Genomic DNA, 14933 nt, shown 5'->3' on the forward strand with positions numbered 1-14933 from the left:
TCTGACCGTAAGTGGCTTGGTCTGGGACCGTCCAGGGTGATTCAGCGATGGTCGTAGTGGTAAGGATGTTACCGTTTGAGTTATGATGTGAATTACGGCACTGCCTAGAAAGAAACCCAGGATACCACGTAGCGAGATCAGCTGACCGTAAGAGGCTTGTTCTGGGACCGTCCAGGGTATTCAGCGATGGTCGTAGTGGTGGGATGTATTTCCTTTATATTACGTGTTAACGTAAGATCAGGACCCACAAGAAACATTCCTGAGAGAGATGACTTAAGGTGGGTCGAGCATGTAAATAATGATTAAAAGATTTAATCATCTAACTGCGGTTAGTGTTCATATGCATATGGTTAATAATGGAGTAGTGGAGAGGAAATTGACGGTATGACTTAGAGCACCGTGAAGTAAGCAGGGACGGCACTGATTGGACGGTGATTCGCCAACAATGTCTTGAGGGAGAGTCTGGGTGAGACGAGTCCCTTGTATTCCTGGGGAGGTACCCCGTTGGATCGGACAGTTCTCACAGGCCAAACTAGGCAATCTCTGACAACCCCTGGATTGCATTCGTGATCAATGAGAGGGTGCCCAGAAAGCGTTTGTACGACCTAGGTCCAGGTAGGACTGTTCCTGAGAGAACCGATCGATCTATTTTTACTTCCTTGCGAGGATATATTATTTTGGGTGTGTACAAAGTGGCTTGGTATGGGACCTGTGCTCTTGGTTTGTTTCCGACTAGGTTATTGGGAGGATATTGGTGTAAGGTGGATGATCATGACATAGCATGCATATATTGCACATGTGGAAGTGAATTCCCACATTTGAGTTACAAACATCATGCATCATTAATATTATGCACATATTATTGCTTATGGTTATGATTTGAAAAATTTACATTAAAAAAGTTCACATATTATTACATTAAAAAAATTTACCCATTTTTTCGCAATGTTTTTTAGAAGTATTTTTCGGGGCGTTACAGAATAGAAGTCCAACAATGGATGAGCAAGCACTGAAGGCCTCTACCTATGCTCATTTCAATAATTCCAAGGGAAGGGGCAGAGGTCGAGGAGGTGAAAGAGGAGGAGGTCGAGGAAACCGAGATGCAAGCAGACACCACCAAAATTTCAGAAATGATTATGACCAAAGCAGAAGAAAAGGACGTGATATACAAATTGACAAATCAAACACAGAGTGCTACAGGTGTCACAAGTTTGGTCATTATCGTTCTGAGTGTTATACCAAACTACTACAGGATAAAGCAAAATGGGAGAAGTCAAATTTTGTTAAAGAAAAAGAAGACGATGAAGAACAAACTTTGTTGATGGCTTTCCAACTAAAGGATAATAAGCCTGAGCCAAACACATCGTACTTGGACACAGGCTGCAGCAATCATATGTGTGGTAGTAAGTCATTCTTCTCTCATTTAAATGAACACTTTCGCACTACTGTGAGTTTTGGTGATCATTCACGAGTCAACGTTATGGGAAAAGGTGACATTCAAATCATGACTAAAAATGATCATATTGAGACAATCTCCAATGTCTTTTACATACCTGATTTGAAAAGTAATATTTTAAGTGTTGGTCAGCTACAAGAAAAGGGGTACATGGCTACAATCAAGGAGGGTGTTTGTCAAATATTTGATTCAAAAAGGGGTCTTATTGCTCATGTGGAGATGTCACCAAATAGGTTGTTTCCGCTGCAAATTCAGACTCTTCAAACTTGTCTAACAGCAAAGGTGGATGACCCAACGTGGCTTTGGCATTATCGTTATGGACATTTAAATTTCAATGGCTTAAAGACTCTTTCTTAGAAAAATATGGTGATTGGTCTCCCTCCTATTGTTCCTCCAAGTAAAGTTTGTGAAGAATGTATTGTTAGCAAACAACATCGAGACAAATTTCCACATGGAAAATCATGTCGAGCAAAGAAGGTGTTGGAGATTGTACATTCTGATATATGTGGACCAATTAATCCAACTTCAAATGGAAGTAAACGTTATTTCATAACGTTCACTGATGATTATAGCAGGAAATCTTGGATTTATTTTCTGCAGGAGAAGTCTGAAGCTTTTTTAGTTTTCAAAACTTTCAAGTTGTTGGTGGAAAAAGAGTCCGACATGCCTATCAAAATTCTTCACAGCGATCGCGGAGGAGAATACAACTCACAAGAGTTTGTGAATTTTTGTGAGGCCCATGGAATTAAAAAGCAAGTTACAGCCGCTTATTCACCGCAGCAAAATGGTATTTCGGAGAGGAAGAACTGTACAATTCTTAACATGGTTCGTTCTATACTTGCAAAAGGTTGTATCCCGAGATGTTTTTGGCCTGAAGCTGCAGCATGGAGCATTCACATTCTGAATAGAAGTCCCACTCTAGCAGTCCAAAACATGACGCCTGAAGAAGCTTGGAATCGACACAGACCAAGTGTTGACTACTTCAGAATTTTTGGTTGTATAGCATACGCTCACATACCAGATCATAAAAGGAGGAAGCTTGATGACAAAGGAGAGAAATGCATTTTTCTTGGTGTTAGCGACAAATCAAAGGCATACAAATTGTACAATCCTATCAACAAGAAAATTGTCATAAGTCGTGATGTAATTTTTGATGAAGAAGAGTTTTGGAAATGGAATGAAAATACTGTCAAACAAACACAAGCAATTTGTGATGATATAAATGAAGAAGAAAATCAGCAGCCTCTATCCTCACAAAATCCATCAAATGAAGATCACGGAGATGTTGAACCTTCACAAACAGCAGCAGAATCTGATGAAGATATTGATGTAGCAACACATTCTCAACGTGTTAAAAGGAGGCCTGCTTGGATGCAAGATTATGTGGTAAGTGGGATTAACAAACTTGATGATCCACTTACTCATTTTGCTCTGTTTGCAGACTGTGATCCTACAACCTTTGAAGATGCCATCAAGGAATCAAAATGGCGGGTTGCTATGGATGATGAAATTGCAGCCATTGAAAAGAACAACACTTGGGAGTTGACTGATCTACCAAAAGGGCACAAAACTATTGGTGTCAAGTGGGTGTACAAGACAAAACTGAATGAGAATGGAGAAGTTGAAAAGTATAAGGCTCGACTCGTTGCAAAAGGGTACAAACAAGAATTTGGTGTCGACTACAAAGAAGTGTTTTCTCCTGTTGCAAGACTTGACACTATTCGGTTGGTGTTGTCCACTGCTGCCCAATATTCATGGCCAATCTATCAACTTGATGTAAAGTCAGCATTTTTGCATGGGGAGTTAGAAGAAGAGGTGTACATTGATCAACCTCCTGGATATGAGAAACAAGGGCATGGAAACCAGGTATACAAGCTTAAAAAGGCTTTATATGGACTAAAACAAGCACCTAGAGCTTGATATAGTCGTATAGATTCTTACTTTGGTAAAGAAGGTTTTCTCAAATGCCCTTATGAGCACACACTTTATACTAAATTTGGAGTAGATGGGAAAATGCTTATTGTTTGTTTATATATTGATGACCTTATTTATGTTAGTAATGATAGAGCCATGCTAGTTGATTTCAAGAAGTCTATGATGGAGGAATTTGATATGACAGATTTGGGGTTGATGCATTATTTCCTGGGCATTGAAGTAACTCAATCATCTGCTGGAATATTTATTTCACAGAAACGATATGCTCTTGATATTTTAGACAGATTCAATATGAAGGATTGCAATTCAACTTCAACCCCAACAGAACTTGGTTTGAAACTCACAAAGAATGAAGGAGGAAAGAAAGTGAATGCTACTTTCTATAAACAAATAGTTGGAAGCCTTATGTACTTAACATCCACAAGACCGGATATCACATATGTTGTCAGCCTAATCAGCAGATACATGGAGAATCCAACTGAAGTTCATCTCTTAGCTGCAAAGAGAATCCTTCGTTACTTGAAAGGTACTGCAGATTTTGGAATCTTGTATAAAACTGCCATAGAATCAAATCTGATGGGGTTTTCAGATAGTGATTATGCTGGAGATCTTGATGATAGGAAGAGTACATCTGGTTCAGTGTTTTTAATGAGTTCTGGAGCTGTCACATGGTCATCAAAGAAACAACAAATAGTGACCTTATCAACTACTGAAGCAGAATTTGTTGCAGCAACATCAAGTTCAAGTCAAGCTATTTGGCTAAGAAGGTTACTTGAGGTTCTAAACAATCAGCAACAAGGTCCTACTTTAATCTATTGTGATAATATTTCTGCAATAAAGCTCTCCAAAAATCCTGTCCTACATGGAAGAAGCAAACACATTGATGTGCGATTTCACTTCTTGCGTGACTTGTGTAAAGAAGGTGTGATTGAGTTAATATTTTGTAAGAGTGAAAATCAGATTGCAGATATTATGACGAAGCCCCTAAAGCTTGCTGCATTTGTTAAGCTTAGAAGTATGCTAGGTGTTTGTTCTCCATTGGAGATATTATAAAGAAAAAAGATACTTGTTGCTGCACAATGTTCCTGTGTGAGATTCTTAAACTGATTTTTGCAGATATCAGTTTAAGGGAGGGTGTTAAGATTTATTTGTTTGTTTTTTTGATTTAGAATAAATGTCAGTTATTAAGACTAAGTCTATATGAATTGAGAGTGCTCTGTTTTAGTTGTTTAGTGGGTAATGGATAGCTATTGTTTAGGAATATTTTACTGATAGTGGTTATTTTGTTATCTGCTGTGATGCCTATTTAAAGGCCTATCTTAATGAATAATAATCATCCAATTTTTTAGTTTCAATTGCAAGTTAACACAAATAATGTTGGGATAAATTTATATTCAAGTTTGTGGTGGGTATGAATATTCCCATACATGCTCCTGCATCGCTAAATATCAATCGGTAAAAACCTTACCCACTAAAACTTGATGCTTTGACTAGGATGGATTCAGATGGATGCATTTTGTTGCTATGCCAGAGTTTAGTTTATGGAAGTAACTATTGAAAAATTCTCTACCTACTCCTATTAGTTAATGACAATAATGAGTGAACAAATTGGTAGATGGAACTTTGAAAGAAGAGTTTGAGACCTTATTGTTGCAATTACTTTCGGACGGAAGCTGACCTTATTTTCATAACTCTTGAAATAAAGTCAAGAAAGAAATTAAGTTTCATTAATAAGAGTGGAAAGGAATCAAAAAAATACACTCTCTTGCAGATAGGAGTAGTATTAGTTTATAACAGTCCAAGCCATAAATTTTAATACTCCTTATTGATGAAACTATGAATTCAATTCTCAACCCCCTCATTGAAATGCATGCAAAGCATTTAGTTGCATAGCTACATCTTAGCCTGGGCTGCGATCATTTCCGATGTTGAGGTTCAGATTGATTTTATGATTTATAATTTTTTTTGTTTAAAAATAATTTAAAATATGTATCATTATTTTTTTTAAGATCGATCACATGTTATCAACTCTTCCGATATTAGACTATTTGGCATTAGAGAGGTTCAATTTCTCTCTTAATATGGGAGGAAAGAGAGATTGCTTTGATTGCTCTTACGGATCAGAGTGCAGCATTCAAGCGCCATTAACGGGTTCATTTCATGTGGAAACCAAACTCACCACACTTCTCAGCAAAAACAAATTTCTCAGCTATGCATTAAGGCACCAATATTATTTAATCTACCATAAACTTTTAAATTGTGATTTCAGCTGTGGGAGGAAACTAGGTAAACATGGAATTTAATTCAAGCTGCAGTTTTCAATGAAAAATTCTTAAATGCATACATTAATCACGGTAAGCACCAAAAGATTTGAAATCTCTAAGATCCATCACATGATATAGTACATAGTACATACCCTAGGTTTGCAGATGTTAGTATCAAATTTAATATTTATGTATTTTCAGTCTAAAGATTTATATACAATTAGTAACTTAATATATTACTTACTATTTATTTGTAATAATTTTTTTGAATAGTCAATAATAACTAAATATAAACAGAGTATAATACAGTGATGATGCATACAAAATTTATTCGTTGTATACATTTTTTTCCTGTATAGAATTGTGCCCTACTTTAGGCTGCAAAATCAATTGCATTTTGAGTTTGGTTCGGAGTGTATGAGTACATTGAATTAATGTTTAGTGCGTTGTGCATTGCAATAACAAAAAATGTGTTCATAAGTACCCCAAAGACATTCTTTAAACAAAATAACTTCTACAAGTCAATCTTACGCATACAAGTTCAAAACTTCTTTAAAATGTTTAACACGTTACTTTTTTATACACATTCATCTTTTAACTTCCTCAAACAACTCCTTCAAATATTGATTTAAAATGAGTCTATCTTTAGTTTCATGAATCTTATTTTTTTATAATCAAGGATCTCTCACCTTATGGTATAGAATTAAACTTTTTTGAAGTGTGAGTATTTATCATTCCCAATAAGTCCTGTTTCCCATTTTCCCATAAAACTAACCCTTGATTTTTCTTATTTACCTAAAAATTCACTAGGATCTTACATTATTAAACTAACATATTTTTAGATTAGATTCAGAAATCTAAATACAATAAACTACCATTGAAAATAAAACATTTCAATTCTAAAATTATTAAAAGTACTAACATTCTCTTTTTATTTTAAGTAAACCATTGAAACTTATTGATCTTTCACTGTATCGTGGCAATATCTTTTTTAGCCACATATCCTTCACATAACATCTTGACATGCTATATTTTAAACAATCTCTATTATGTTGGAAAATAACAGAAAAAATGTGTATTTAATAATGAGAAAAAGTATCTTCTTATGTCAAAATATGATAAATTATCTCATTTATCCATTAAAATTATGATTTATGTTATATTTCTAAGAACTAAAAAATAATACATATCATATTTTTTTTAATGGTCGAAAGAAATAACTTAATTAACAACAATACATATATATTATATTTCAACTCAAATATAAGAAAAATAACTAACAATCATCTATTAAGAATGTTAGTTAACATCATTAAATATTTCATCTAAAAACTAAATTTCATGACCTAATTGTCTCTACTTTTAAAAAATGTTTGATCTTAATCCTGGTTTAATTACTTAACGTTATAAATTATTGACATAATTTATAAGTCTATTTAAAAATTTACTCTTTGTCTTAAAATAAATAATATATATGTCTTTAAATAGGTCAATATGTCTATTTCTAAGTAGTTCTATCCAACACTAACAATTACGTTAGATTTTATGATATTAAAGTTCCACACATGATAGTTTTAGATATATTAAAATATGCTCCTTCTTTACATCCTCATGTGGGACATGAGGGCGACGTAAAGAAGGAAAGAGGGGGACGAGCTTTCTCTTGCTTTTGGCATAGTGGCCCCTCGGGAGAACGTGCCCTTAATAATTGTGTTATTGTGTCTGGACTATGAGGGCTCTCAACCAAATGGATAGTTCAATATGTTTATCAGTGTCTGATTTGAGATGTGAATCATCCAAAACACATTAGTATGGTGTACTTCTCCTGTTCCAACTGGAATTTGAAACAAAACTTCTCCTGTAATATAAATGTATTATAATTAAGTGTGTCTATAAGTTAGGTTTATATACCTTTTATATAGTCTAGAACCAGAGTTCTGAAGCTGAATGAGTTTATTAAAAAATGTAAGATGTACCCTAACGTGGTATAGAGTGAGTAATAGACTTGATAGATAGTGTAGTCCATTTCCACATCAATAATATAAAAAACATAGGACATTGGACTAGTCTTAGTGCGATGAAGGAAAATTACGGGAGCCCAACTTCTAACTCTAGGCCCATTTCAGCTGCAAATGAATTTTGGCATGAGAAAATTGTTACCTGTGACTTGTGACAATACTCTTAAATTTTGAGTGTAGAAGAATGAAAAGGTTGGAGAGCCATTAATTAATTAATGACAATGAAAACATGTGCAACAATGGAGTTTAATAGTTAAGCTACCTTGAGAAATGCAGAAAGAGCTTTCAAATGACTATTCTATTTAGTTTTGAATGGAACATTTAGATTATTAATTTGCACATTCTTCTGAAGTCTGAACAGAGATTGTTCTAATCACTTATATAATTGCCTTTCATATCATAAGTTAATCTGTTGGAGGTTCTGATTTAATGAGAAAAACTTACAAGCTAGTCAGATTAATCTAATTCACTATATATATATATATATATATAATATATATATCATCAAAACATGCATATTCTAATCTCACGTGAGAATATGTATGTTTCAATTGGGAAAAATAAATATCTAATGAATTAATCAGATGTAAATATAAAGAAAAATAATTAAATTTATGTTTTAGTTTATAATAGAATCAAGTGAAACTAAAAAATAAGATAGTAGATTAAATTGACTTTTTATTTTATATCGGGGAAATTCATTTATTCTGTAAGTAACTTAAGAAAATGTTATTTTATGAAAATCTAATGATTTAAAGTAGTAAGTAAATTTGAATCGTAAAATTTCTCTAGAATTTATGATTAAGATGTGGAATAATTTTTTTAAATTCATCCACTAAATATATCTCTTCTCTTTTATAATAAGACTAAATTAAAATATAAAAACATCAAATACAATTTTGAGTGTAATATCTATGTCAATGTAATGTTTGATATAAGGTTATTACATAATCTATAATTTATTTGGAACTTTTTAAGAATCAAGGATGATTAGCTATAAATGGTAAATAATACAATGATGATGTATAAAACTCGTACACTAGCATACATTTTTTTCTCCATAACTTTTTATCCCTTACATTATAATCAAAATAAAAAGCATGAATGATCATTAACGTCATTATTACAAGCTTGTGTTAGGAACTAGGAATCAATTCAATTCTTAAAAAGTAAAAAAATTCAAAGTAATACTAAAAAAATAGATATGGCAAAACTAGTCATCTTACCCATTTTGTTTGTGGCACAAATACTCAAAAAAACTTAAATGGTTGTGGGTATGTTCATATTGATTTAATGGATAAATTCATTATCCTACCTGTTTTAAAATGGACTAATGGGCTTACGGCGACTCGCAGACATTGTTAAATAATTAAAAAATTAAAAAAATAATCATATAATAAATTAAATTAAATAAAGTAGTTAAAAATGAATAAATTATTTGAATATTTTATATGAAATTGAACATATCAATTTAGATTACAATTTTTCGTAAGAATTAAAATTCACATTAAATAATAACTTTTTTAATTTTTTTTAATTTTTCCTTAAATTATACTCGTGGACCACTGCTTTGCCTTATAGAAATGCTTACAGATTTAACGAGTGAAACAAGCCAAACAAAACAAGCAAATGGCTATAATTTATATGTCATGCCTACAAAAAATGTGAGTTATGTGGGTGTCCCACGGACATGCTACTTTTTGCTATCTATACTAAAAAACCAGGTTGAAAATTGACTGGCTAAAACATTTACAAATTAGATATGAAAAATAGAGAAACCATTTTCAGTTCTATGAAAAACTGAAAATTGATCTTTAGCCAATAAAACAAAATAAGGTGAAGAGGAAGAACACACAACTAAGGATCGCAGAACATTAACACAGGAATTCGAAGCAAATCAATCTATGGGAAATGCACAATCACCTCCCAATAATCCTCAATATGTTTCAGCATCAAGGTTCATCTTTTCTCTTCTCCACACTTACAATTATATAATCAATTTTCACTACTCTAATCCACAAACTTATTGCAGAGCTTTTACTCAAAATGAACTACGAGACTTGAATTCTCTCTTCAATTCTCTCGCAGCTCAATCCCAGAACAATGCCAATTCCATTTCTCTCTCTGTCTTTCAGGTTTCTTTGCTTTTTTTCATTCCAATGAATAATTTCATAATTCCCTCGAATACCCAAGTTTTATAATTAACTATTATACTCTAAACACTATAAAAATCTTATCTTTTTTAATTTTTATTTTTTGGGTTGTAGTCATATTTTAAACTTCATGGCCCTATTGGGGAGAGGATGTTTGATTTGATTACTCAAGAGCGCAAGGATCAAAGTTTAACTTTTGAAGACCTTGTTATTGCTAAAGTGAGTTCTTAGTTATCATTTTCATTTTTAAGTTCTTAATTTAGTGTTTATATAACGTTAAGTCATGTATCCAATATATAATTTTGTTGTGATTGATATTCCACGTTGCAGGCTACTTATGAAAAAGGCACAAAAGATGAAATTGAAGAATTCATTTTTCGCTTATTGGATATATCTGGAGACAATTTTGTAGGGAAGTAGGTCGATCGATACTCAATTACAACCTATAGTTTACACTTTTAAAAGTAAAATGCAGTGAATCAAGTTTTACTTATCAGCTAAGTCAAATTCAGTTTTTGTTCTATAAGTCTGTAGAATTATTCTCTGGTTACTCTGTCTTGGAGTGGAATTTAATAAATAAGTATGTTCTGTAGTTATAGAATTATTCAATAAGTCTGATATTTGTGATTTTGTTCCAAAGTTGATACTTCTTTAGAGATAGTGTTGTGTTGTTGTCTGCCAGATTAATAATCTGTTTGTGTTTACAAAGAAGGACCTCGGATTTTAAATCTTAGGATTTTTGTTTTATGGATGTAGATTAATTAGTTACAATGCTATGTTGACTTTTCTTTTGCTTTCTTTTTCCCCTTTTATTGTGTTGATGCATGTTACATTGGGGATGCAGGTCTGATTTGGAATCTGTTGTGATTTCCATTTTTAACGATATACTATGCATTAAAGATCCTGAAGTTACATCAAGTTCAGACCAGGACATTGTCAACATATTCCTGAGTGCTGCAAATTTCTCTGTGCACGATGAAGGGAGCAATGAGGAGACTCTGTCTTTTGAAGATTTCAGAAGATGGTGTGCTCGTCTTCCATCTGTGAGAAAGCTTCTCGGGAGCTTGCTGATTTCACCTGATTCAGGTATTATGCACTTAATATCCAATATTTCTGTTATTGACTTATATAGCATATTTTAATTATAGTTTGCAGTTTTGCACAACTCAAGTAGGTGCGCATAATTTGTTCATCGGTCATCTACATATAACATGTTTAGGGTAATCATAATGCCCGGACATGATTTTTGGTCTCAACCCAGGGTTTAAGTGGAACTGAAACAATACTGCTTATGGGTGAAACAATAGTTTCCAAATTATAAGACAAAAATGCTATTAGTTTCTTTTGTGTTTATATGAAATATGACATAACAAGATCAAGATTGTGGAGTTATGAGCAGATGAACGACCAATTCGGTTGGATTTGAATTCGTAATGCTCATCAATCTTTCCCTATATTGTGCTTTTTTCTCCTCAATTTCAGAGTTGCTCCCAACCTTAGAGAAATAAGTAAGGTTGTGTTAGACAATTAACAAACAACGTAAAACTTCATTGAATCTTTTATAGCATGGATCAGTGATGAAATTGTTTACATTGCATAATCCTACGAGATGAACTATAATCCAAACATTGCTATTTGTTTCTTATGAGTTTATCTGAAATATGATGTAGCAAGATTGAGATCATGGGAGCCATAGAAAATGAACAAACAATTTGGTCGGATTTGATTTCCTAATTAAGTTTCATCCTCATCAAACATTGCCTATATTGTGCTTTTTTCAGCCCCAAACTTTACATGCAATTATGCTAATCTTAGGTTGTTACTTTTAAGTAATGTGTTGTATGGCTCTTTTTCAAGGTTAAATGATCTATAGATGCTAAATTAGTGTTGGGATGTAGTGGTAAGTAGTATGGTTTTCTGGATGGATCTTGAGAGTATGATTTGTTTTGGAGCTTGAACTATTGGGTCACTTATTGGTAAATCTATTGAAGCAGTTGATGCCCTGATCAGAATTTAGAAGTCGGGTTAGCTTTATGAAACTTAAAAAAAAGAAAGTGGTTTGAAGAAAAATCTAAGGAAATAGAAACTTCGGGATTTAAACATCCTTCCCCAGTGCACGGGTAAAGTTAGATGAAGTGGGGTGGTTATTATTGTGGATTAAGCGATTAAGACATGACAAAAGAATGTGATCAATGATACAAAGAGAAAGAGACCTTACTGCAAAATGGTTTACTGAAATTTTGATATCTGATAAAGTCTAATGGCCTCAATTAATCTATTTAACCAGCCCCACCTGGTTGGAGAATAGTTGGCTGTTGTTATTATAGGCTTTGTAATCATCAATCAATAGGTATTTTCTTGCTAGCTCCTTGCTCTAGAGTTTGCATTAGTTAGCATGCTTCAATAATTGTATTTTGATTCGGAAACTTAGTTATTTACAGGAAAAACTACAGGTAGGCTTCTTATGAGTGGCCAAAAATAATGTTAACTGCAATTTATTTGTCTATGCGTAAGGGAAATATTTTTGGCTTAAATAATGCCTTTTCATCCAATATCACAGATAATTGAGTATTAAATTTAAATAGCAACTGATGGTGACGATCTGCATAATAGAAATTAGCTACTTGGCCAACTGTATATCAGCGACTTAAGAACAATTCTTTGCACGAAGTTGACCTTGCATAGAACTCAGATATGTGTCTGTTAGACTGTTACACAGATGCATGCTATTTCATTGAACTATATGCTTCACCGTTTGTCCATATTCATTTCAGTACTATTCTTTTTAGATAAAGTACAACTGAATTTGTTTCGAGGAAAATGCAGGGTATTTTGATTGGCATATTTTCTTATTCCATTATTTTCCCTTTTTCTAGGTCGACCAGGTTTTCGAATTCCTAACCTATTGACCTCAAAGGGTATTGATTCTAACATCATACTTTTGAGAAAGGAATATGCTTGGCATATAGGAGGAGCACTTTCTCAGCATGAGCTGGAAGATTGGAAGCTTCTGTATCATAGTGCTGTTAATGGTCATAGTTTTAATACATTCTTGGGCCACACTTCGTAAGTACACTTTCTTGCCTTCAAAGCATCATATTCCCTTAAATTAGTGGGTTTCATGCTACTGCTCACATTGACAAAATTACAGAAATTAGCCTTAGAGGATACTGTGAATGGCTAGACTTTTAATTAAACAACGGGGTTAAATGTTAGCAGAAATAGCATACATGACATGTATGTCGCCTTCGTGAGAAACACGTGACTTACAGACAGACACATTCTTTTTGCTGTAACAATATGTCGATTAAGTTTGATACTTGAGAGTGTACATTTGAGATCTCAAACTGAGAAAGCGATTGGTATTTTGCATGACCTACCATTGGGTTTGTTGCTTACCGTGAGGTGTACAACAGTACAAGCCTATTGCTAAGCATAATCGCATATGTTTAACTTGTATGTTGTTGGTCATAAACTGTAACATTGGGAGGTTTGTTTGTTACAGTCCAAAATATGATTGTAAAAATTGGAAGTAACATGCAATTCATTTATTATTACCATTATGATAACATTGATAGAGAGACATAATTTGTAAATGCTAGTTATAGTCATCACAGTTTCTTTCTTATCTGGTAATTGGTTATTTCAGTTCTGGGCTAATCCAACCAAAAGTCGAGTTTGGATTGGAAATTTTGAATGAATGAATAATTCTTGATCTTAACTGCAGAAATCATGCAGGCCCAACTGTGTTAATTATTAAGGATAAAGAGGGTAATATATATGGAGGATATGCTTCTCAACCATGGGAGCGGCATGCCGAGTTTTATGGAGACATGAAATCTTACATTTTTCAACTAAATCCAGTGGCATCTATATTCAGGCCTACTGGAGCAAACAATAATCTACAATGGGTAATTATCTAATCGTTTCTATTATAGCAGTAATAAATTGTTGTCATTTAAGATCAGTGTTACAAAGTAGATTAAATAACATTGTTGCAGCAATTAGGACAATAATAATTAGCAAAAGCAAGAAGTTTGAAATGTTCGCATTGCTATAGACTTATAGAAGGAAGATGATCCTCATGGTTAAGCATATTTTACCCACGAGTATGAATTACGTGTTCTAAGATGGTTATCAATTGTAGAGGAAGATGTAAGAAGTTTGTTCATTAGATTTTATTCAGTTGTTTTTTTCATCATTATTTGATGACCCATTTGTTAGAATTTTCATTTTAGTTACCAAGTTTTCATTTTTCCTCTTGAATGTACATATCTTGTAGTGTGCTGTCAACTTCACTTCAGAGGAGATTCCAAATGGCATTGGCTTTGGAGGAAGAGTTAATCACTTTGGATTATTTATCTCAGCGAACTTCGATCAAGGGCATACATTCTCATGTTCTACATTCGGCAGTCCTTGCCTCTCGAATACTAGCCGAATATTGCCAGAAGTTATAGAATGCTGGGGAGTGACTCAAGGAGAGGCACAAGGCAAGAATGATGCTGTCAAGGGTACTGTACTGGAGAGGTTCAAGGAAGATAGGAACATGTTAAATTTGGTAGGGTTAGCAAATTCCAGTGAGTGAAGCATGTGTTTGTCTACGAGTTGAGTTTTGGCTGGACGGAGCCATAAAATACATTTGTGAGATAAATTTGAAGTTCTCGGAAACAGACCCTAAGAGTAGTTGTCATGCATTTGTGTAATGTATTCCACTAATTTGCTTCCCATGATTCTATTGTTGACATGCATGAGAAATTGCCTTATATGTAACATTCTGAGATTCTTTTGTAAATTCTAACACTGATGATACTACGATTTCTTGTTGGTGTGGAAATCCAATGTCATAGGAGAGTAGTAACCTATGATTTCTTCACTGTCTTGGTTCTCACACGACCCATCTTTTTCTTCTTCTCTCACTCAAAATAGTAACAGCAACACAAATAAAACTGTAAACAAACACAAATAACCTCCAGCCTAAATATAATTGTTTGTTTGGATTAGTTTTCTAAAGGCCCATTTTACATTATTTTGATCTAGATTTAATATTTGATTTTATCACTTTTTAATTCAGATTTTACATAATTATGGCTGGACAATTAATTTTGTT

The 14933-nt window shown here is 33.4% G+C and overlaps 1 protein-coding gene across 1 annotated transcript; it reads left to right on the forward strand.

Moving 5' to 3' along the window:
* Positions 9474–14651, forward strand: LOC109334121 (TLD domain-containing protein 1). The gene is made up of 8 exons (XM_019569690.1): positions 9474–9630; positions 9706–9808; positions 9941–10045; positions 10157–10242; positions 10671–10912; positions 12703–12892; positions 13554–13737; positions 14109–14651. Exons 1-8 carry the CDS (start codon positions 9578–9580, stop codon positions 14409–14411), a joined length of 1266 nt encoding a protein of 421 aa, XP_019425235.1. The 5' UTR covers positions 9474–9577; the 3' UTR covers positions 14412–14651.

Source organism: Lupinus angustifolius, chromosome LG19, assembly GCF_001865875.1.
Source record: "Lupinus angustifolius cultivar Tanjil chromosome LG19, LupAngTanjil_v1.0, whole genome shotgun sequence".
NCBI lineage: Eukaryota > Viridiplantae > Streptophyta > Magnoliopsida > Fabales > Fabaceae > Lupinus > Lupinus angustifolius.